Genomic DNA, 13,095 nt, shown 5'->3' with positions numbered 1-13,095 from the left:
ACTTTCTGTTCTTAATTAATTCAAGAGAAGCTTTATAAAATTGCTTAGTCAGCTAAACGCCGATATTTACACACGCTCGGCGTGAAGGGGTAAAAATGTCCAGTAAGCACATTCTTTCTTAAAAGATCCCTGTGTTTCCCTTACATGTGATTAACGTGCGTCAGAAATCCTTATCACAATCTTATTAATATATTAGCACAATGAAGAAATATTTTCTCTATCAAAATCTAAGGTTATATAAGGCGAGGGATAATTTATTTCGGCCCTTTTTTCCCACTTCGGCTTTTGTAATGCGCTGTGGCGGACGCGAAATGTCCGCTTCTTTGCTTGTAAATAATTATGCTTTCCCGATGGATTAAAAAGAATTTAAAAAGATAAAAAGTATCTTCATTGACTTCAAACTGCATCATGCTTCACAACAAATAATATTACATATTAAAAAGCCGATATGATGCGAATTTGTTACACACACACACACACACACACACACACACACACACATATATATATATATATATATATATATATATATATATATATATATATATATATATATATATATATATATATATATATACCCTTTTAGATAATCGGTATTTAATGTTTAATTTTAAGTTCGATTCTACTCCTCTTATCCTTATATCTTCAAGTTGAACAGTAATCAAAAGCATTAGTTAAAATAAATCTTACTTTCCGTGATATTTTTTCTTCCACTTGTAATAGTAAGTTCAGATAGAATTTTTCAGAAAATTTTTCGACATGGTATTTGGTTCTTTATTTTCAATTTTGGCGGAATCGGAACATAATTTCTTGTACTTGGCGAAATCGAAGCATAATTTTTTTCTTCCCCGATATTGATCTTAATTTAAAAGCCATTCCTGGATTCGGCAAGTGGTCTTCATTGTTAATTCTCGTGTTTCTTTCTTTCTTTCTTTTTTTTTTCAAATCTGTTTATGGTAAAAGCAAGCTAGAATATTTTTTTTCCTTCTGCGATATTGTGCGATATGACTCTTGGCTCGGACAAATTCTTTTAGATATGTGTTCTTGGTCATTTTTTATTTCATAAACTTGATGAAGTCGAAACGTAATATTTTTCTTCGCCAATATTTATTATGGTTTTCATCCAAGCTTTTTATTAAACTTAATAATCTGAATTACGATAAAACTGCTGATAATATGGAGAAAAAAAACGAGAAATCCGGAGTCTGCTAAATATAATTGACATGACATGCACACAAATCTAAACGTTTATCGTCTATATATGTTTCCCCTGACAATTAAATTAGAATTCGCCATTCAGTAAATCGTTTCTTCAATAACTGAAACTTGAGGTTGGTTCTCGCCATTCTGATGGGTAAGTGACTATTTGAGGTTGATTACACCCTGCTGATATTGGGATGTTCTCTTACGGAAGAGCTTGTATCGTAACCGGTGCTGATCCTTTTTTTTTTTTTTTTTTTGGATCATTGAAGCTTCCGTTATTCTGGTTGGTTCTTGAAGCCTTGGTGGGTTAATAAGGATGTGGAGTTGATTATTCCCTAACCGGTAATTAGACGTTCCTTCTACGAAAGGCTTGTACCATGACCGGTGATGATTCCTAGAGCTCTGAGCTTTAATTGTCGCTAATTGTTGTCCTGGCTACCAAACCGCAATCAATTCCCAATGCTTTCGGTTATGGTGGCTGTAGCTCAGTTGTGATTAGCTCAGTAATTGCAATTCACCGTATCCTCAAATTCGTTTAACAACACCAGTTTTTCCACTCTCTAACCTCTAGTAATTTTGTTTTGAGTTTTTAAGATGTTTATCAAACAGAAACAACTTTGGTTTCACCCTAATGAAGATTCATCCCAAGATAAATGACTTCCTTAATCCTTTGACTGCGTAATTTTCAAATTCACTTTTTAGATGCTTTGTTTGTAAATAAGTTCAAATATTTTTCAAATAAAGTGAACCGATACTATATATTGAACGATAATAATATGATATAATAAAAATCTGTAATCGTAAAAACAAACATACTTAACTGCGGAAAACGCGGGATACAGTAGAAAAATTGACTGATTTCCAACCTGAGGAAATCGCGGGATCCGCAGCTGGAAGGTTAAAAGTCAAGTAATTATGAGACGCATAATTTACAAAAATATCATTAACGATAATGAGCTTCTTGAATTTTGAATTTATTATATTACATTAATGCCATATTTTGACTCTGTCGAATGACACGAGATTAAGCTGCTGTTCCGTACGTCAATTAAACATCGCTTCCAATGGAGCAAAGATCCTTCAACTTTCCAGGATATATGCATTTAGATTGCTATCCGCAGGAAAATATCAATATAGGTTTTTGTGGTCAGTAATGACCCCTGCAAAATGCCCTTCATATACAAAAAAAAAAAAAAAAGAAAAGAAAAAAGATTGACGTTAAAGGAACTATTTCAGTGATGTGAAAACGATCGCGAACGGATCCACTTCAGTGATCTGAAAATTACCACTAATGGTCTTTTGCTTTTTCTAACCACCTGTTCTCTGAAGTTGCGCGGGTACAATGGGCAGCTATTAATGATCTGCGCCCATCATTAGTGATCCTCTGTGGCATTACAGAGAGCCGGGGCTGATATTCAAGTTCCCATGCCAGGTTTTGCACATGAAATCTTAGGTCTTTTTTGTATTTGCTACAAAGTGAAAACTCGATAGACTTCCTTTAAAACGATTATAACACTTAGTTCTATATTTATGTTGTAATTGATTTTGGTATGTGGTTTTGTATTAAAATTGTAGTTCTCTCTCATATTTTCATTTCTATCATCGGAAAATGTCGAAAACAATCGTGGTGCTCTCAGCCTTGCCCAATGCCCAGACTTTTTATGGATATCGTAGAATAGCCTTATTATATGAGAGAGTTTCGAGATGACCCTTTTCGCCAGTTATGTTTGATTTTTTTTATTAAAATTCAATGCGTATCCTCTGAATTGAACTTCTTTCACACTTAACTAATTTGATCAATAAGTTGGTTATGTTGGTCATGAAGTATTACGGTAAGATGTCGATTTCGAGTCTGGTCAAGTTCACAATTCTACTCAATCAAATATATCTATACATGTGAGCCTATGTTTAGTAATCTAACACAGAGGCAAAATGTCTTTCTACAGATGGGATCAAAATAACATCTTACATTGCTTTAAAACGAAGCGTTTTTATGAACTAAACTAAAACTAAGCAAAATCTAAAATCATGCAATTTGAATGTCAGTAAAACAAATCTTAGTTGCATTTATACATCCAAATGGAAAAGTAAAAATTCGAAAAAACTTATCAAAGAATGTGTTATAAATAGAATGCGTCAAGAACCATATTTCATATTATATTAATTTCTAATTACTATAATAAGATCATGCTAATAGGTTGTAAGAGATGAATACAAAAAAGATTAATTAATCATTTATTTTGCTCTGTAAAGAAAATTGACATTTCCTCATTTGTTACTGTCCAAATTTGTCTGCTTAGTGTGCAAATGTTCCAAACCCTCATAAAGTATGGATGAATAACATTTTATTTATTTATTTTTTGAAAATCTCCATTTTTTTTTAAATGTTAATAAAGAAATCGAAATAGCATTTAAAAAATATTAACTAGCCAGTTACAACAGTTTTATTGAAATACATTTAAGATAGGATAAGTCCCATTTATCATCTTTCAAAAATAATAAAAGAAACTATGGTGAAATTGCAGATTAATCATTTTTTGAACAGTTATGCTGACGCCATATAATGTTGTAAGAAATAAAAAAAAATCCGTAAGTGCTTATGTCAGTACTAATTTTATGAATCAGCACTTTCGTTTTTAACTTTCCGTAAGTTTTCTCGCATCCATCTTCATAAATTTCATGTTAGTAAGATAAAAGCAAAATGGGGTCGGTACTGAAAAGGTTTAAGAATGGTGTCATGTAAAAACTATATCGCTCAATACATAACTTATATGAAAAGATTTAAGAACAAATAAAATCGTTTTCATATTATCATTTTTGCTAGATAACTGATGGAAATTCTTTGATAATTTCATGAGAAATAAGCTTCAATGCCAAAAACAACAGCAACAAAAAATGAAATCTGCTATCGCAAATTTCAAGTTATCATGTGAGAACATTATTTTTTTTAAAAGTAGCGTGGTATCAATCCGATAGAAAAACATCATGTTTTCACATTATTTATATTTCGTAATCGCCACCATTTAGAAAAGCGATAGTTTTTGACCATCTCAAAATCAATCGAGTTCTAAAATGTTTTACTCGAGGCCAAAATATTTTTTTCATGAAAAACCAGTTTAAACTGGTTTACTGGTTTTAAACAATCACATGACTATCAAATTACGCATATGTCAATATTTAGAAAACGATGGTTTTTTTATCACTCTCTCTCTCTCTCCCTCTCTCTGTTTTCATCTCAAACTCATTCGAGCTAAAAAAAATTTTTTTCGCCAGATAGAAAAATTGAAAATTTAAATATTTAGATAATAAATATCGAAATTTATCCCAGGAGTTCATTCCTATTTTCTTCTCTGTACTTCCTCAGATGATAACTTCTTATGAGACTGCCCTTTATTAGCCAAAAAGAAGAAGCGGGTACATGGCGGTCATGCGCTACAAGTTGTAATTTTTTAAGTCACCAAAGGTGGCAACTTCCTTTATAATTTTCTAATAACCTAAAAGTGAAAAATTAATGCATCAAAAGCGGTAAATCATCAATTTTCTGCAAGTGCCTTTTAGGGCTTCAAAAATCCCAAACCAAAGCAACATCATGTTTTCACATGATTAAAAAAAATTGGAGATTTTTTCTCCTCGAAATATTCGACAGACTTTCATGTGATCGTCGGAATAACCTATCGTCACGATATAGATTGAACCTCCCTGTTTTTCCCGAAGGACGTCCTATTGGAGAACTTATTGATGTATCAATCGCTCCGATTTATTTCAAATGAATCCAGCTATAATTCAAAAGATACGATCGATGGTGAGAGAAATAAAATGGGAGAGAAGTGTTAAAAATTCTCTTTCTACTAGCTGGACGGCCAGACTGATGGATTGTGATACATGTGGGAGGGAAAAAATATTACTGACCGACGCCATCGATTAGAAGGTCCTACCTGCCAATCATGGGGAAAATAAATAAAAAGAAAAACTCTGCCCTTTGTTGGTTATATTTCTTGTCTCAAATTTAGCTCTAAGAAAAGGTGTTTTTCTTTCCAAAACTCACGTAAAAAGATTTTTTTTTTTTTTTTTTTGAAAAAAATTATGTCCTTTGAGTTTTCTGCTACAGTTTTATCACTGTCAGCAGTTTTAAATCTTTTATCCTTTCGTTTCTAATAGGAAGAAATTAGAAATTAGGGAAGAAAAAGACGTTGGTTTTTCATTTTTCCTCTTTGGCGCGGAATAAAACGCAGAAAGGGTGTTTGAAAGAAAGTCAAACAATAAAGTGTTTCGTGTCGGCAAATTGGAAACGGTGTTTTAAGCAAAAAAAGAGAAAGAAAAAAGAATTCTACTCCTAACTGCCCAAAATCAAAGGAATGGCCGCGTTAGGAAGGTGTTTTTGTCTTCTATATTTTGAAGAATCAGCTTTAATGTTGAAAACTTTCCTGATTGTGTTAATACTTTTTTTAAGTTGCATTTGATGACGAAGGATAAAATGAATTGAAATTTATTGTTAGCTTTGATAGTTTAGTAGAATAATTTCTCTTTTGAGATGTGAACACTTTAACCCGAATAAAGAAACAAATTAAAAATCAATAACTATTAAATAACAGCAATAACGCAAAACGCTCAGAAAACTCACAGGAGATCAATACTTTAAACAAAGAATTCGTTCATCTACTCGTTTGAGCTTAACTCAAGAGATTCTTGATTGACTATGTCTCTCCAGTTTTTATAGCTTCCATAACAAGGCATCAAAGGCTCTAGGACAAATGCTGGAACTTGAGTCTTGATAGACTATCCCCAAGATTCTGGAATATTCTAGATCCAATTTTTCTCTCAAAGGCCGGAAGGTCATTGTCTCGGCATCCATTCAGCATGCGTTAGAGCTATCTACAAAACCATTTTCCTTATTAGGAGACTTACTGCGCAGAAAAGCAAAAATCGTAACAATACTGTAATTCAGGAGTTTCTTACTCATATTTTAAACTGAAATGCATTCTATTTAATGAATAATAGAATTACAAATTATTCAAACTTCATTGCAAAGATATTGATTTTGGCATTGTTACTTTTCAATTGAAAAAATGTGGGATCATAAGCAACTGACTTTTCCTATAATTTGCTCTATGGGCATGAAGATTTTAAAAATTATGATGAATTTATTTTTGCATCAAATTCTACAATATTATATAATTTCTTAATTATATAGTAATTAAACATGTTGCCAAGGAATAAATGGATCCGAAATAATTGATCCACTATTTTATGATCTTTCTTAAGCTTTCTTGTTATATTTTGTGATAACAGGCACAATCGGTGGATGTATAATGTTTTATTTTTAATCATTTTTTTTTACTCTCTTATTATATAAATAATTCACATGCATTTTTATGTATGCTCTTTTCTGTTTCGGGCATCATTACTAAAAAGACTTGAATATATATTAGAATATGAAAAATTTCTAAAACTCCTGAAGGTTTGATTAGATCTCTATTAATAATAAAGATGAAAGTATGCGTAGCAGAAAGTTGTATTCTGTGCTTCGTTTCTCTATAATAACTGAAAAAGTTTGAAATTCGCCTGTAAGAATAATGAAACTGAAATGTCATATTTGAAGCATTATTTTTTTGGTTTTGTTTTTACATTCTAATGAAATACTGTACATAAATACGCAATTTAGTGGTTATAGTAATGATCTATTACTTAATCATTAACAAAAATATCAAATATTTTCAAAACAAAATATAATTTGATTCTGGTTATTTTGTACCACAACTTTTTATGCACACACACACACACACACACACACACACACACACACACACACACACACACACACACACACACACACACACACACACACACACACATATATATATATATAATATTGACATTTTTGACGGGACAAGCATTATATATATAGTTTATCCGGCCAAAAATGTCTAAAAATTGGCAATTAACGGGTTAATTGCTAAATAAATTTCCATGTATCTTAAGATTAGGAATATAAAAATACTTTACTGGGGATTCCATTAAAATCAAATTACATGAAATGCTTAATTAAAGTTTTTAGTGAGTGTTTATTTAGGAGTGACTAGCTGTTTACAAAAGGGGCCCAATTTGGCAATATAGCATTTGGATCAACACTATCGAAATTCTACATTGTAAATATAAAATGAATCAGCAATTGAACCTCTTCATTCTGAAACCCTCCATTATTTTCCGATACCCCGTGTACTATAAATATGGCACATCCATTCTATCCAGCGACACTTGTGTTTTTCAAGGATCAATCAGTTTTTATTTTACTGCCCTCTTTTTTCGTGTTACCTGTCGACGGATCCTATCGAGTGAAAGACGGGTACATCGATAGAGAGAGAAAAAAGTAAATCTAGACCTATCAGGCCATGGCGCGGTGAAGAAGTGATCGGAGTTTAGAAATAGGTCGCCAGTTCTTTTTTTCTTATTACCTGGCGATAAATCATACCAATCCGTGAAAAGTTGCATTTCTCTACTCCAGTGAGTCCTTTTCTTATGGTGCCTGCAAGAACGGAAGAAAAAAAAATTCTTTACTCTTTTTGTCATTTCAGATATATTTTTTGATCCCTCCCAACCCTACCATCAAAACTCTTCCTTTAAAACTGCCCCCCCCCTCCTTTTATTTTTAAAGTGAAAAATGGATTTTAAAACGATTCTCTGAAGCGGGAGAAGAACTTTAGTAGAGAATCTTCGCTGAGATATTTTATTCTTTTTTTATATATATTTCCTTTTAACGTGGTATATTAATTATATTAAACATATACAAATCCTGCGAATCAACTTTATTTATCTTTTTATGATCATCAAATTTCAAAGAAAAAGCTGTCTTCTAAATTTCCCCTGGAAAATTTCATTCCATAAATTCCATGGATAGTTATCCGCCAAATCTCTGCTATCAAAATTTTTCCTTTAAAGCCACCCTCTCATATTTTCAAATAATGTCTCAAAATGAAAAATGGATTGTAAAACGATTCTCAAAAAATAAATAAATAACCTTGAAAAAATAAATTTCTCTCCTTTTCGAAAAAGATTATGCTTTTTTTTCTCTTCATTTAACGTGTTATATTATTTCCGTTAGATTCTACATGTCCAATTTTACATGTTAACTTTATATAGATTTTATTTTATCTTCCTGTTATTGATTATATATATATATATATATATATATATATATATATATATATATATATATTCTCCTCCAAATTTCTCCTGGAAAATTTCATATTGTTCCACAGATAATTTTGGAATTACGTTCTTATTATTTCATTTTGAAGTACGAATAAATTGCGTATTTGTCAAATTATTTTCCATTGGTTCTGAGTAATTAAGGTTCGTTTCTATAATTTAGGAAAATGTATAATCACAGATTTCTGTCATAGATATGTGGCATGATTTTTTTTTAATTTAAAAAGGCTTTAGGGCATTTTTTTAAAAAAATATACCAAAGAAAGAAGAAATTTTTTTTCAAAAAATCTTTGATTGTAAAATTGCTTATTTTTTAGAAATTAAAAAACAATATTATTTAGAAATTTGTATTTGATTTCAATATATTGTACCATATTTTAAATGAACAACATTTTGTGTTCATATTTATAAAAAAAAATTTTAATGGGAAAATGTTATGAAATATTTGTTCCTCCTATTACATGTTGCTAATTTCTTTCGTGATCCACCAAAAAATTAGAAATGATGCAACATCGAGAACACTGGAACATTTTTCTTTAATAAATACTGTTTAAAGACTCTTTTTCTTTCCGACAGAATATATATCATATACCTGGTACACCCACCCTCCCCAATGACACTTCTGTTTTTCAAATATCGATCAATTTTCATTTTATTGCCCTGTTTTTTCGTGTCGCTTGCCGAAGCACCCTATCAAGTGAAAGACAGCGACATCGATAAAAAAATAACAAAGGGAGGGAGAGGTCCAAACCTATCAAGCCATGGCGCGGAAGATAAGAAGTGATCGGAGTTTAGAAATAGGTCGCCAGTACTTTTTTTCTTATTACCTGGCGATAAATCACACCAATCCGCGAAAAGTTACATCTCTGTATCTATTCCAGTGAGTTCCTTTCTTCTACTACCTGAAAGAACGAAAATATACTTTTTTTTTCTTTATTCTTTTCTTCGTTCAAAATACATTTTTGTACTCGCTCCCCCTCTCAACTCTACCTTCAAGATTCTTCTTTTAAAACTACTCCCCCTTCCCCCTTGTATTTTCAACGAGTGTCGTCAAAGTGAAAAATAGGTTTTAAAACGACTGTCAAAAGGGAAAAGGCAACCTTGAAAAGATACTCATTCTGAAAGATACCTGTTCTTTTTTTTTTTAACTTTTTTTCTACCACGTGTTATATTTCTTCTGTTAGAAGCACTTCTAGCAATGTTAGGAGGGTGGGAGTTCAAAGGGAATGAAATCTTATTTAGTTTTTATGAAGTCATCACCCATGTTATTGATTTTAAAAAGGTTGTTCTTTTCTTGCAGTCGAGTGTGTCGGGCCTTCCTGCAATGACACTTGTTCCAGTGGGAAGTATTCAACCGACGGCGAAAGATGCATTGAAGATGAAAGTAAGTACCATTTCCTTTTTTCTTACAAGTGGTTGACTCTTTATTCTATTCGGTTAACCTTTTAATTGTGTAGTTTTCTCAGCTATCTAATTAGATGACACCTTCTTCTTGCAAACGGTTGACTCTTTATTCTATTGTTAGCCTTTTAATTGTGTCATTTTCTATGCTATTTAAATAGATGGCACCTTCTTTTTACAATTGGTTGACTCTTTATTCCATTCGGGTAACTTTTTAATTGTATAGTTTCTTTACCATTTAATTAGATGATACCTTCTGTTTAATAATGAAGCAATGTGGCAACACCATAACAAAATAGGAGAGAGTGTTGCCAGTTTACGTCAACTAAGATTTCATTCACGAATTGTGATCTTTTTGGATTTCGCACCATTCTGTATTGAATTATAGTGCCTTATTTACTTAAGGCCTGAATTACTTAATTTTAACTTATCATTTGTAAAATATATTTATTGGAACGAATTTGATATTCTGAATCTACAGTTAAGGAGTTATTAGTATCCAATTTTTTTCCAAACAGTTTCTTTTGATAAAAAATATATTTACAGTTTCTATTATTAATGATTGCTTCCATCATTCACAAAGATTTGTTTCCTTGTGTTTATTTCTGCGGATCTTTTTATATCGGCGATTAATCAATTGCTTATTATGTGTTTTATGAAGTTTAAAAAGGAATAGGTAATTAAAAGATACCAAATTATTACAAAGAGAAATAAGAAGATAATTGCCGTATTCATGTTGGTATATTTCCGGTTTTACTAATTAATAAATTGTCATTGGAACGTTTGCTTGTGGATGATGCATTAGCAGAATATTATTCTTTGGTGCACTCATTTTATGTACATAATAAACTTTAATTTAAAATATATCAAACGATTATATGCATACGTAAAGAAATAAAAAAGTAATTGTTAAATTTGCTTTGAAGCATGTTTTTTTTTTTTTTTTTTTTTTTGCTAATTCATTTTTGGAGCATTTATTACTGGGTGATGCGTATGTAGAACATTATTCTCTGGTGTATTAATTTTATATATTTTACTAGGCATAAAATGAAACTTGGTATTTAAAAGAAATTCCAAAAGATTGGAATCTGAAATACGATCCGAGAAAGTATAATTTTTGAATACGCATAAATGTAGTTAAGACTCGTGCTAGTTAAAGATTGCAATACTGGAACATTTATATAACTTAACATTCTCAATGGAAAATATATTATCAAAATAATACTTTCGGATATTTTAGGTAGATTCCTATAGGAAGATGACATATTACAATGGTTCTCATGACAAGACTTCCGGAACAATTCTTCAGTTCTTTACCGATCATGATCCCTAGAATCTAAAACCACTCTTCGTTCAAAAGTTTATATATAATATGCTTACAACGCTTTGTCCATTTTATCTTGTAAACAGCATACCTAGAGTAATTTTGTTTGGTTTTAACTTTCTTGGAATATGTTGTTAGAAATATAAAAATGCCGATGTAAAGGGCCCATTAGCTCAAAAGAGGTGGAAATGGTGGTGATGGGATGGGGGGGGGGGGTGAAATTTTCATTTCGCTATAATTTTTTCAATATTGAGGATAGAGAAATAATTCTAACTAGCCAAATTAGTGCTTCATTAAGACGATCAACTTTTATAAATAAAGTTTTTTAATAACTGCAATATCTTAGAAGTTAGGGTCTAAAAAGTGATTCTCACGCCCTAATTTTGACTGTTTCTAACATCAACAGTTTATGTTGCCAGATAGTAACATAGATATAAAGGAGGTTTTACCTTCTAGCCTGCCGAAAGGAATATTATTTTTTTCATTTTATGTAAAGTGCTAAATAAAACGGTTTTAGGAAATACCGAACGATTAACACGTGCAACGAGGAGATAAGATCTAAGAAGGTAATTGATGAATATGCTGTTGATGTAGTTCCGGATTCGCTAATAATGAATTCATTATCGGAATATTAATTACTGAGGATGTGTTTGCGGAAGATCCTTCTTTGGTGCTTGAATCAGTTCAAAAATAACGAACATATTTTAATTATAAATACGTTAATTGACATCGGCAGAAATTTAGAGGGAAGAATGATTTTTTTCATTTGAAGACCAAATAAAAATATCTATTTTCTGTAAAAAAATAAAATAATTAAAAAGGAATTTAATTTTTAATTCTTATTAAATAAATTCTGAGGTTATTGCGTGATTTTTACGTTTTCTCTCTCTCTCTCTCTCTCTCTCTCTCTCTCTTTCAAAGGACTAAAAGGAAGATATATAGTCATATAGCAAAAAAGAAAAAAAAATGAAGGCAATTATTGATTGATAACATAGCATTAAAATTCAAACCAATTCACTTCTTTTTTTTTCTTTATATTTCATTTTATCGTTTGCGCAACATTAAAATGACATTTTTTTTCAAAAAATTAGCTTTTAAATTCTTCGTCACAGATGATTTAATATAAATTATTTTTTACGAAATCATAAAAGATCTTTAAAATCCCTGCAATAAAAACTGATTTTGTGGATCCAAACTTCATTAAAATACACAAAAGGGAATTTTGCAAACAATATTATATTTAAAAGACAGGTACTTTGGGATTATCCCGTCGATTATTTTCCCCAAACCCGATATTATCGCCAAAAGGTAGATTTGCGTCTTTGTGCACTTTCGCCAATCCTTTGGCGCATTTCGCGAGGATTGGCGCATTTTCGCAAGCGTTGAGAGGTTGACGGGATAATACCAAAGTACCAAAATACGCATATACTTTTTAATATTTATAATTGTGAATTGTCATTAATATTATTTATTTCTATATTCATAATAATACAAACCATTTAAAAAAAACATTGAAAAACTTTTCAATGTAGCTATTTTTTTAAATATTTATAGAAGCTGGAGATTTAATTGTTCTCCGAGCTTACAGAGGATTAAACGCAAACAAAAAACTTTTCAAATTAAAGCCATTAAGAGATTATATTGAAAATATTGCCCATTAAGCAAATAGTTTAAGTCTGTGCTTGATTTCATTTTCAGTTCTCCCAATGTTTTTTTAAATTGTATTGCTTTTTCAATTTTTTTTTCTACAAATGTTACAAAACGGTATCTTTCTAAAAATTTAATGCTGATAAAACAATTTTTTTCAACATTGTTAATTTTTCAATTAATTTTTGTTTCTAGAAATGTCACTTTATATACGTTAAAAGCATTACAGATTAGGAATATAAAATAAGAATTACAGCTATGGAGGCCTGGGCATTTAAAAAAACCATTCCAATCTATTTAACGTCAAATGAACA

At 30.8% G+C, this 13,095-nt stretch overlaps 1 protein-coding gene across 2 annotated transcripts in view; it reads left to right on the top strand.

The window, feature by feature from the left end:
- LOC129965565 (uncharacterized) overlaps positions 1–13,095 on the top strand; it is a 240,866-nt gene that overhangs the window by 123,794 nt on the left and 103,977 nt on the right. For both annotated transcript variants that reach the window (XM_056079567.1, XM_056079568.1), the window contains exon 3: positions 9,710–9,793. In XM_056079567.1, coding sequence (XP_055935542.1) covers positions 9,710–9,793 — 84 coding nt within the window. The remainder of the gene's footprint in view (positions 1–9,709; positions 9,794–13,095) is intronic.

The sequence above is a fragment of the Argiope bruennichi genome, chromosome 4, assembly GCF_947563725.1.
Source record: "Argiope bruennichi chromosome 4, qqArgBrue1.1, whole genome shotgun sequence".
NCBI classification, from domain to species: domain Eukaryota; kingdom Metazoa; phylum Arthropoda; class Arachnida; order Araneae; family Araneidae; genus Argiope; species Argiope bruennichi.
This window is presented reverse-complemented; position numbering and strand designations above follow the sequence as displayed.